General features: G+C 34.3%; 1 protein-coding gene across 1 annotated transcript; it reads right to left on the bottom strand.

Annotated features, from left to right (window-relative positions):
* Window positions 1–572: 572 nt before the first annotated feature.
* LOC107767074 (J domain-containing protein spf31) lies at window positions 573–5860 on the bottom strand. Its single transcript, XM_016585987.2, has 9 exons — window positions 5666–5860; window positions 4085–4175; window positions 3937–3997; window positions 3000–3077; window positions 2597–2670; window positions 2071–2184; window positions 1882–1989; window positions 911–949; window positions 573–799 (listed from the first exon to the last, which is right to left on the bottom strand). Exons 1-9 carry the CDS (start codon window positions 5788–5790, stop codon window positions 713–715), a joined length of 777 nt encoding a protein of 258 aa, XP_016441473.1. The 5' UTR covers window positions 5791–5860; the 3' UTR covers window positions 573–712.
* Between the last annotated feature and the right edge of the window lie 5096 nt (window positions 5861–10956).

Genomic DNA, 10956 nt, shown 5'->3' on the forward strand with positions numbered 1-10956 from the left:
AGGGGTAGTTGTGCATTTCTCTCCAACGCTCCAGAGCGAGGCTAGTCTGTTAAGTAGGATTTAGTCTTAAGACTGCTAGTGGTTAATGTTCAGTTCACACCTCTTTCGTTTTTCTTAGTACAAGGCTTTATCTACTGGTTATTGTTTTGCTTTTCATCTATTTTCTGGTTCATGTGACGTTATGTTTCTATGATTTTTATTGATGGTACTGATATATTATCTCTTTTCGTCGTCTTTTCGTCTTCTTGAGCCGATGGTCTTTTCAGAAAGAGCATCTCTACCCCTCGAGATAGGGGTAAGATCTGTGTACACACTCCCTCCCCAGACCCCACTTATGGATTTCACTGGATCATTGTCGTCGCCGCAGGGCCTTAAAAAAGCTACTGGGGTCGAGCTCATAGAGAAAAATTTATGTCAAATGCAACCGAAAAGCACCATGGGGGCGTAAAAAGAAGGGCAATGGAGAGTAGGAGGGGAGAGATAAGTTACTTTTATCTTCTCGAGGAGGAAAGGGGGGGGGGGGCTAGTCTACCAATATGGTGCAAAAAAGAATAGCAAGGACTCTGCCAATATGAACACGTAATTTGCTGCAGATTAATTAAGTTTTCTACAGATACAAGTTGATACAAGCGAGAACTTACACTTCCATTGCCAGTTCAAACTTAGATGAGAATCGCTTAAATATCAATGACACAAAACTAAGAACATGTGTTTAACCTCGTTTCACAGGTCTTTGAACATAAGATTTATTGGGATCTTCTGTTTTCAACTTTGGAGGCCGAATTTCTCCTTTCTTAACCTGCAGAAGCACAGAAAGTTTGTTCACTCACATTTTCTTCAGCATATAAACATTCCCCTCATATTCTTCACAAGGAAAAATATCAAGTGATTGCAATATAAGGTAATTTACCTTCTTTCCTCCTTTCATGAAATCTCTCCAACTGGACACCTGATGACAAGAAGAAAAGAAGTTCAACTAATAGAAACATAATGCTCTTCAGTGAAGTGTAGATTTTTAGAACACGTCAGCAGTCAGCACTAACTGTACTATTTCAGATAATACAGTTAACTTATAATGACAACACTAGGTTTATAGGCAACCACCTAAGTTTATCGGCAATCATCAACAACTTCCTCATGTTCACGAATCAAAAGCATCATTTGCTCGGCTCTTGTAACGTCGTGCATACTGTCTTAGCTTAAGAGCTAAGATACCCAATGACTTAGCATAGAGTCAGAACTCCACCCCTCTTTAAAAAGAGAAGGAATTACCTTCTTTCTGTTTCTGCTCATTTTAAAGCAAGTGAGACCAATAGATACTTTCATCATAGAATTTTACGCGATTACGAGTATACACTGAGATGCAACTTTGTTGTACTAGTTACTTCAGAAATCTTATATCTGTAACTACTTTTGGTATAATCACATCAAACTTCTTTCATAACCACATCAAATACAAATACAACCAGAGGATACACAATAGGTAATACCTCGCGCAGCAAATGTACATTGCACATATAATTCTACCAACAATCAAGAAGCAAGACAAATAAGTAGTTAAAGTTTTGACAATGTGCAATTATTTGAAAGAGAACACACTACAAATGAACATATAATTAGTGTTCAGGTTGGCTGGTTGAAATGGAAAACCAGATGTCACATAAATGAGTCACATGCGCAAATCATCACTCCGAAGAAATGCATTCAAACATAAAAATAAACATTCCAAAATGTAGCTATTGAACCTTTTCTCAAACAAGAGGGGCTGTGACCCAAGACTAGATAATTGACTAGAAATATATAGTTTCTTAATATCAGTCAGACTCTGCAAGAGTTGTGTTTTCGGTAACAGAAAGATATACATAAAACTAAGTTACTAACCCTTTTTTCTCTAGTTCCTTCCCACTGCTCCTCGTGCTCACGCTTCCTTTTCCACATTTCTTTTGTTTCTTCCTCATCTTTCTTCAAGCGACCTTCCTCTTCAGATATCTACACAAACAATATCCAGACATGAAACCTAAGTAAAAATTTAAAAAGATGACAGCTAGAGGAAACGACAGGTATAAGTACCCTCATCGCCATTTTTCTTCTCCTCCATTCTTGTTCTGTCAATATTTCTTTAACTTTCAACTTCAGCTGATGCTGGAATTCTTCTGATTGCTCATGTTCTTGGTCGAATTTTCCCTGTTAGTCAAGAAACCAACCATCTCAACTTCTTTCCAGAAAAAATTTACACTGGCTGTACGTATTTTCTTATTTGCTCAATTGACTCCCTGATCTCAACCTTGGGGGTAGAAAACACAAGGAATTTAATAAAGTTTCACTAGCAGATACGTGAGAGAAAAGTTAGTTCGAACCACATCAAATTAGTTAGAGTGAATCAAGGTGGCAATACAATCATGCTTCAAGGTGTTCGTGTGTTGGGAAATGATCAACGCAGTTTTCAATGTAAAAAAAGGGGTCAACCAAAGCTACAGATAACATCTGGAAGATAACCACTAAAATCCAGGAACAATAATTCCAGCTAATAAATTGACATTCAAGTAGATGGAATTTGATGAAAGGACAAGTTGAAGAGCCTATGGTAGATATTTACCTCAGTCACTAATGATTTCAGTTTGCTAGCAGTATCTTTCTTAAGTTGCTTCTTCCGCTTTGCTCTCAGCTCTTCTGTCCTCATACCCAAGAAGGGGTGAAAAATAAAGAGTTGTGTCAGTATCAGAGACAAGCGACGAAAAAGATACAACAGAATAAAGAAGAATATAGTTTCCACTAGCTTAGTAACAAAACAAGACCTGCAATACCAGGAAAAAAAAGAATTTGCCATGTTACTCTGCCCATATAAGTACGAAATACATAAATAAAATGAAGTTTTGACAGTGTCCACAATTGAATAGTTGCAGAAACAGTTTTAACCTCCTTAAAAGATTCGACGACAATGTGGCAAGCAGGGATAAAAGGAAAACAAGAGGACGAAACAAAGAAAAAGGACCACCGACCTTTTGCTGCATTAACCTGGTTCAGAATATAATCCCTCTCCTGGGGATCGAGTAATAACTGCTGGGCTTTTGCTAAAGCTGTGAATATAATGAGAATGAATTTGGGTCAAAATATTTCACGAGAACAGAAAAATTAGAATGGTTTTAACCAACTCAAGCAGTAACATAGCAAATTTATCAGAACTTCCATCTACAAAACTACAACAAAGCTTTAGAAGACTAATTTTGACAATGATGATAGGGTTTTAACTCCTTTCTGAAACACTTTATTGCTTCTTCTAATTCTGTGTGACTTGACATGTATGGCAATGTTTCTCCCAATAAATGAGCGAAGTTGTCACTCCAAACAGATATTTTGACCGATGGTCACATTGCGGCGTCCTTTGAAAGTGGACTTTCAATAGTACTTGGAATTCTCTTGAAAAGAAAAACCTATTCCGACGTTAGATGTCTTCTGAAGCTTTCTAAGGACAATATTTGAAGCGAGAACAACGTTCTAGCCAAAACATAATATGATATGCTACACGGTGTCACCTTAAAAGTAATTTAAACAAAAACAAGAAGCTCATGTCACATTTACTGTGCCGTTACATGAACATCTGGGTCAATGTAAGTCAAAACATCCAGTACCTATGAAAACATTCTAGTTGTATGGTTTTACAAAAGACAAACTTGAAAGAACGTGAATGGAGTAGGCTCTCGTGATGGTTTTCTTGAAGGTAGATGCACCAAGTTCAGTAAAACTACACTCAAAATTCTTAATGCAAAATCGTATATCTTGCAGTTAAAATGAAACAGGAAGAGCACAATCCCCATAACTTCGTGAAATTTATCCTATCAAAAGGAGATAAAATAAATAGAATAATCCTTCACTCAAAGAACCACCTAAAATAAATGGAATATAAAGTGGCACAAAAAGGAAGAACAACTTCCTTACCGCCAAATGCCTCCTTTGCTTGTGGATGCTTGCACTTGTCAGGGTGAACAAGCAAAGATAACTACATGTAATTCAAGTCAACATATTAGATAGTGTGACAGAATAAGGGAATGGTTTGTCAAATGGAAAATGTTTCACAAATTTACACCTTACGATATTGCTTTTTGACTTCATCAATGGATGAATCAAATGGCAGGTTAAGGTAGTCAAACGGATTCAACTTGAAGCACGAAAGGATCCTGCATAGTTTTTAAATTTTAACCCAAATAACAAACTTGAATGATAGAAATAGGAAATCGATAACAGAATTCAAATTGATTCTGACCCAAAAAAAAACAACTCATATCAGTAGATAAACACTAAAACACACAACACTCTCAAACACAATATTATAAAGAAAAAATGATAACTCAAACTTATTGAAAAGATAACCAGAAAGTTGCATTGAGGGTTTTACAACAACCACAGGAGAAAATAGTTGATCCCTAACAGATTTAATCTACAAACAAATGAGAACTGTCTAACTTAAACTCAACCTCAATGGGAGGCACATCCAAAACTATAGCTGAGGTTGGTGTGGAGAAAGAAGGTTAGGTTTCATAAGAAGGAGGAAGTAAACAAGGAGTGAAGTCTATTTCCGTTTTTCAGGTTGGGATAACTGAGACTGTGCTACTTCTACGCATTAGTATTTTCAATCCTTCCAAGCCTAGACAGATGTAAGATCTCATTTGTTTGCACTTAATGAAGGTCTAAATCTTAATCATTCATACTCTAGTTATTAAGTGTGGTTTATTTGGACCATAATCATTCAGATCACAATCATTAAGTGTTTTTTCCTACAACGGATGAATAGATCTGATTAATTAAAACCTATAACAATGTTCTTAAAATTATTAAAATGCTATCCACTCAAGGATCTCCGCGAAGAAGGGATTTTCCCACCACTCCACCCTCTTTCACCGTTTCCCCATCCCCCCCTTTTTCCCACCACTCCACCCTCTTTCACCGTTTCCCCATCCCCCCCCCCCCCAAAAAAAAAAAACCATAGGAATTAAAAGAAGTGCCATCTGCATATAAGATATGACACTTCTATGAGACTATTCCATCAATCCAATAACAAAGCACCCTTCTTCATTTTATCTTTTTTTGTTCTGTAACTTAGCATGAAGTTGAGTGCCTCCCAGGAATAGGACAAGATAAGTTCACGGCAGATATACATGTTATCATCCATGAGACTCATTTTGGAGTTCTTAACCTCATTGATCAATTAATATTAAAAACAAAATCCTCATTGATCATGATGATAAGAGTTGGCTTTATGATTCTAACTGAAACCATTACAGTGAACACGGTTTTTGTTTTCCTCCTCCTTTTAATACAATCAATTACAAAAATATTGGTTCCTTACCGCTCAATTTAACATCTCAAATCATCATAAACACATGGATTCTTCTGCCTACGAAATTATGGTTTCATACGCCTTATACACTAATTCATTTGTATAAGTAACAGAGTTTATTTCGCCTAAAGGGAAGAAAATTTTCCGGTAATCAATCCTACCAGCCTTACGCATCTTTTTTCCAAAGATCACGCTAAAATTACCCGTCCAGATTAGCATACAATATCAGCCTAGCTAGTTGCTTGGCACAGTTATACACACGGAGATATGAATATGCGAACAAAAATCGACTAAATAACAACTAGAAGCAAATTGATTGAAGAGATGAACCTGTTAACTTCGTTATCGCGTTCAACTTCACTGACCTCAGCGAAGAATTGCTTGAGAAGAGCATCTTCCACCGCGGCGGTTTTCGCCGGCGAAGGTGCGGTGGTTGTAGCGCTGTTGTCTCCCATTGAATCGGACTTTCACGCTCCGACTGAAGATCCTAAGATGTTTTACAGTTTGACGCAAGCTCCAGTTCAGAAACTTGGGCTTTGAGCTCTGGGCTCTATATCAGCATTTTCAAGGGCCTAAGCCGATCTTCAACATGGACTGCTCCATTGGGCCGATGCATGAGTCCTAAGTCCTAACCACCTTGAAACAACAAAAAATGGGAGAAATCTAAAAATAGTTAGATTTACACGTGGTGATTCAAAAATAGTCACACTTTCAAAAATAATCGAAATTTAGCAACTTTTTATGTAAAGATAAATCTGAACGAAAACATTGTTCAAAATTCAAAAAATACTCCAGTATATTATACTGGAGCTCCAGCATAATATAATAGAGTTCCAACATAAGTATACTAGAACTCCAGCATAATATACTGGAGTTCTCGCAAAGTATACCGGTCCAGTATAATATGTTGGAAGTTCATACACAGGTGCTCGAATCTCCAATATATTATGCTGGAACTTTTCGCGTGTTGGAGTTCCAGCATAATATGCTGGAAGTTCATATACAGGTGCACCGTACTCCAGTATATTATGTTGGACCGATCTCTGTTGCAGCAAAATAGTGACTATTTTTCAATGACTTGGCAAACGTTGGCTATTTTTGAATGACCAGTCCGAAAATTGGTTAGCCCGTACTATTTTTACAATTGCATAAATTTTATACTTTTATTGGCAGTATTGCCTATGGGACAAGTGAAGGGCCACACTTATTAAACTTGAAGTTCTGCTCATGGGGGCAACTGGGGATAAAATTTCAAGATCATCCACTTTGAGGGCCATTTGTGCATTTCACCCTTGCAACAAGTCTAATTTTTTGTAAAAATGTCGAGATCTTTACTCAAATAGCAGGATAAATTTACAGCTTACTTTTTCTTGTAGGTATATATATATGATTATACTCATATTATACATCACTGGTTATTTGTTGTTTAAGCAGTTAGGTGGCAACAATTTAGGTTAATTCTTCTTTAACGAGAATAATACATTACTGAGCTTCTTTTAAAAAGTATTTAAGAAAATGGTATGATTTGTTGTTTATTCCATATGTAGCATATTCTTATACAATATTAGCATAGTGTAAAGATTATGTGCACAATTAATGAGTAACACAAATTATGAAATCTGTTTTATCCTTAGTTATCTTTTTATGTTCTCTCTTCTCCTATTTTCTATTCTAAATTTTATAGTTGCTTAATTTAGCATTCAAATCTCTCTAAAAAAAATTAATTTAGCATACAAATATTCTCCAAAAATTTTCAATACTATAAATATTATATTAATAGTATAAATAAAATATGTCATATATATTATTCCATATGTGTGTGTGTGTATATATATATATATATATATATATATATATATTAAATATCAAAAACCCTTCTACTTCTTCATACCATGTATATACTTATTCCATGTATATATTTAATTATCTACTATTATTACATTAAAACACAATATATACATACAATGGCTGGAGTATTCACTATACTCTGTATATTAATATACTAAAAATACCATTATAATTTATAAACTATTCATACCATTATTATATTTATTGCGTAAAAAGTTATGGTGACATACAATTAGAAATAAAACTTTATACCAATAATATATATAATTATATTATTTATATACACATGCATAATGTACAATTCGACATTGTTCGACAAAAACTTGCACGGACGTGCTAATTTGCAACAAGACACATATTTTTTTCGAAAATAACTGTAAGATATGTTTTCCTAAATGAAACAGAGTGCGTTAATATCATATATGCACGTAGCAACAGAAAACGCATAGCTATTACTAATTTAAGCAAAATTCAAGAGTTCTCTTAGGAAGTTGTACCCGCTAAAAGAGAAGAATTATAACCGCTTTGGACTTTTTTAAGGAATTGAATGCTCTGGATTTTTTTGGAACGTGATTCTTGGTCCATATAATTTGTAGCTTCCTGCTAAGAATGTATTTATTTAGTTGTCTCTTTTATAAAATACCTATTGGTATTTGGTATATGGAAAAATTTCTTAAATATTGCCTATTGTTTTTTCTCTTCTTTAATATCAGTATTCCCGCGATCGAATCAGATGGGGAACAAGCCTGGGCTAGGTTGGGAAATTTTGGTGCTGGGCTACGTTTTGTTTTGGGCCTGATAGTCGACCGATCGGCCCATTAAATGGACTATCGGTGGATTAGCCCGGCCTTGTTCATGCCCTTTTTTTCGTTAAACGAAAAAAGGTGGCCGCTCTTTTACCATTGGCCGTTTTGAAAGTCAAAGCTCATGTTGTTATTAATTTTTTTTTGTTGTTGTTGTTAAGAGGAATAAAAATTATTCATTAATACTAAGGTGGTGTCATAGGCTTACAAGTTTTTCTAGTGCTATCATGGGTACTTTGGTTACAAAATAGAGAAGTGTCATGTAAGACAAAACATTGATTACCATAGTTGCTAGTCTATTACATGCTTCATTTGTTAGATACTTAACAAAAACTATTTTTTTATCTGCATCCTTCTTGAGGCACTTCATCGCACAAAAGGGTGGAGCAACTAGCATTTGAATATTATTTATTCTACTTAGATTCAGGGGTTCTTTGGCTAGTTGGTTGGCTACTGAATTTCCTTGACGAAAACTCTGCAAGATTTTCGTCCCCGTCATTTGGAACATTAACCACCTGCAGAAAAGAACAATATTGTTAAAAATAGTACTTTCTTGTGTTAAAATATGGATTGCTTCTGTGGAGTCTGATTCTATTTCTAAGAGACTGAGGTTGTTCTCTACTGCAATTCATAGTCCCTCTTGAAGTGCCAGGAGTTATGCATGCAGTGGGTTGACAACATATACTCGTTTCTTGAAACCCATAATCCAGTTTTCTTTCGCGTTTCTGATGGCTCCTCCTAGGCCACATTGCATTGTGTTATGAATGAAGGCTCCATCCACATTTAGCTTATACCATACTATTATCCGACTTCCTCAATTGTATTTCAAAGCTCATGTTGTTATTTGCAAGTGTAAAGTTAAAAAAATACAAATTTACAAATTGTATTGAAAACATTAAAGTTCAATGTGTAAAATTTAAGGCTAATTCAGCATTTGAGTTTTTTTTTTTTGCATTCTTGTTCGAATAATACTCCGATATTATCAGAGACGGATCTAGGGGCTCCGGGTGCCACAAATTTTGAACATAGCCATGTTACAATTTACATTGTTTAAATAAGGTATAAATTTAATCGGTTTAGTTTATTTAGATTTCGGTTCGGGTTATTCGTCTTTAAGGTTAAAAATATGTAATAATTATAATAAATTGAAAAAAAAGCATAAGATTCAACTGGAATATGCATTTTGTACAAGAAAAAAAAGGCTCGTTTTATCTATTTATATTTGGTTACTCAAGGCAAAACTTATACTCATAATCTAAATATTAAAACAGAAGTAAATTTACAAATATTATTCAATTTACTATTTTTTATAAAAATTAAGCTCACTCGATAATATATACAATTGTCCTATTTTAGATCATTTTGATAACAAAATAAACTTTCATCCTTGATTAGAACCGTAACTTATTCTAGAATTTATATTTATATTTTTTGGTTTCTACAAATAGATTTATCGGAGTTGTGCTCCTGGAAAAAAATTTATTTTTTATCATTTATTCATAAATTATGGAGGAGTTGGAAAAGTACAACAGAGGGGATTTCTTTTTTACGAGAAAAAAATAGATTTGTGAAAGAATTTTTTTAATATTTTATAGTATTTAATGTTTAAAGTAAAAAAAGAAGAAAGAAATTTTAAAACGAACTAATAAAACCAAAGAAGAAACAAAGGAATTTGTAGCGGTTAAATGCATACCAAACAAAGGCTTATAAAAATTGTGTCAAGCTGGACGATCCCCTGCCGCTAGAGTGGGAACGATAGTGCGTTTCAAGTGGCACCTTGAATCATTTTGGTACTGGGGCAGCCACTTTAATTATTTGGATACATTTCTTCTATATATACATGCATCTATATATACTATTGCATAATCTTAGCCAAAGCTTACGGATGACGTACCACCCCATCCTTGCACATAGATCCGTCGCTGGATATTGTTATTTGGCTCTTTACAACTTGCAAGTTAAATTGTTTGAATTTATATTTCAAAATTGCAAAACGTAGATTCTTGCATACTCAATGTATATATTGTTTAATATTGTCAAATAAACATTATATAATTATTTCTGCGGGAATTATTTTCCATCCAGCCAACCAAACACTGTATTATCGTATGCGGGATATTATGTTGGCATTAGCTCCCATCGGTACTTAAATGGAGCTGAGTGACTTTTTTATTACACAAAAAGTGTAGTAACTTTCATGAAACTTATGTAAAATGCGTTACTTTTTAATTACCAAAAATAATTTAGTAACTTTAATACAATAAAGTAAAAGTTATGTGGTAATCCATAAAATTTACTCAATTAATCTACATTCATTTCCTATCTCTCCTACTCCACGCATAATTTTATGGGAAATTTTCGTTCCTATACCATATATGAAACTATATTACCAAATATGTTCATATTTTGCATATTACCCTTCATGCTAATAGTATTCCTACAAAATATAGACAATGCATTAAATAAGGAATCATTGTAGCTGTAGGATTCCTTATTTAGGCGCGCTAAAATTGGGGAATTAAATATTCTTCAAGATCTTCCACAACGCAGATCACGCACATTCATAATTATCGTCGGCTTCACTCTGATCTTTCACAACGCAGATCAAGATTTTCCATACTCTGTTTTTGCGATACACTCTGTTTCCAGAATTCTCTCTACATCTCTCTCTATCTCTCAATCCCAAATTTTAGTAATACAAAGCAAAGAAAAAGAGAGCAGCAATTCCACCATTGACAGCCATTAAAAAGCTTGAACGTTTTGAATTCAAATTTGGGTTTTCAAAAATCATTATTTGTTTGGATTGGATGTTGTTGAAAATAATTGAGAATATAGTTTGGAGTTTATATCTCAATTTTGAGGGGTTTTGGTGAAGATTAGACTTGGTTTGACTGAATTTCAGATTGAAACTCGAAGAAGAAGACATATATTGCAGAAATTGTAGAAAAATTGTAGATAAATTGAAGAAAA

This window comes from Nicotiana tabacum, chromosome 18 (genome assembly GCF_000715075.1).
Source record: "Nicotiana tabacum cultivar K326 chromosome 18, ASM71507v2, whole genome shotgun sequence".
Classification (NCBI taxonomy): Eukaryota; Viridiplantae; Streptophyta; class Magnoliopsida; order Solanales; family Solanaceae; genus Nicotiana; species Nicotiana tabacum.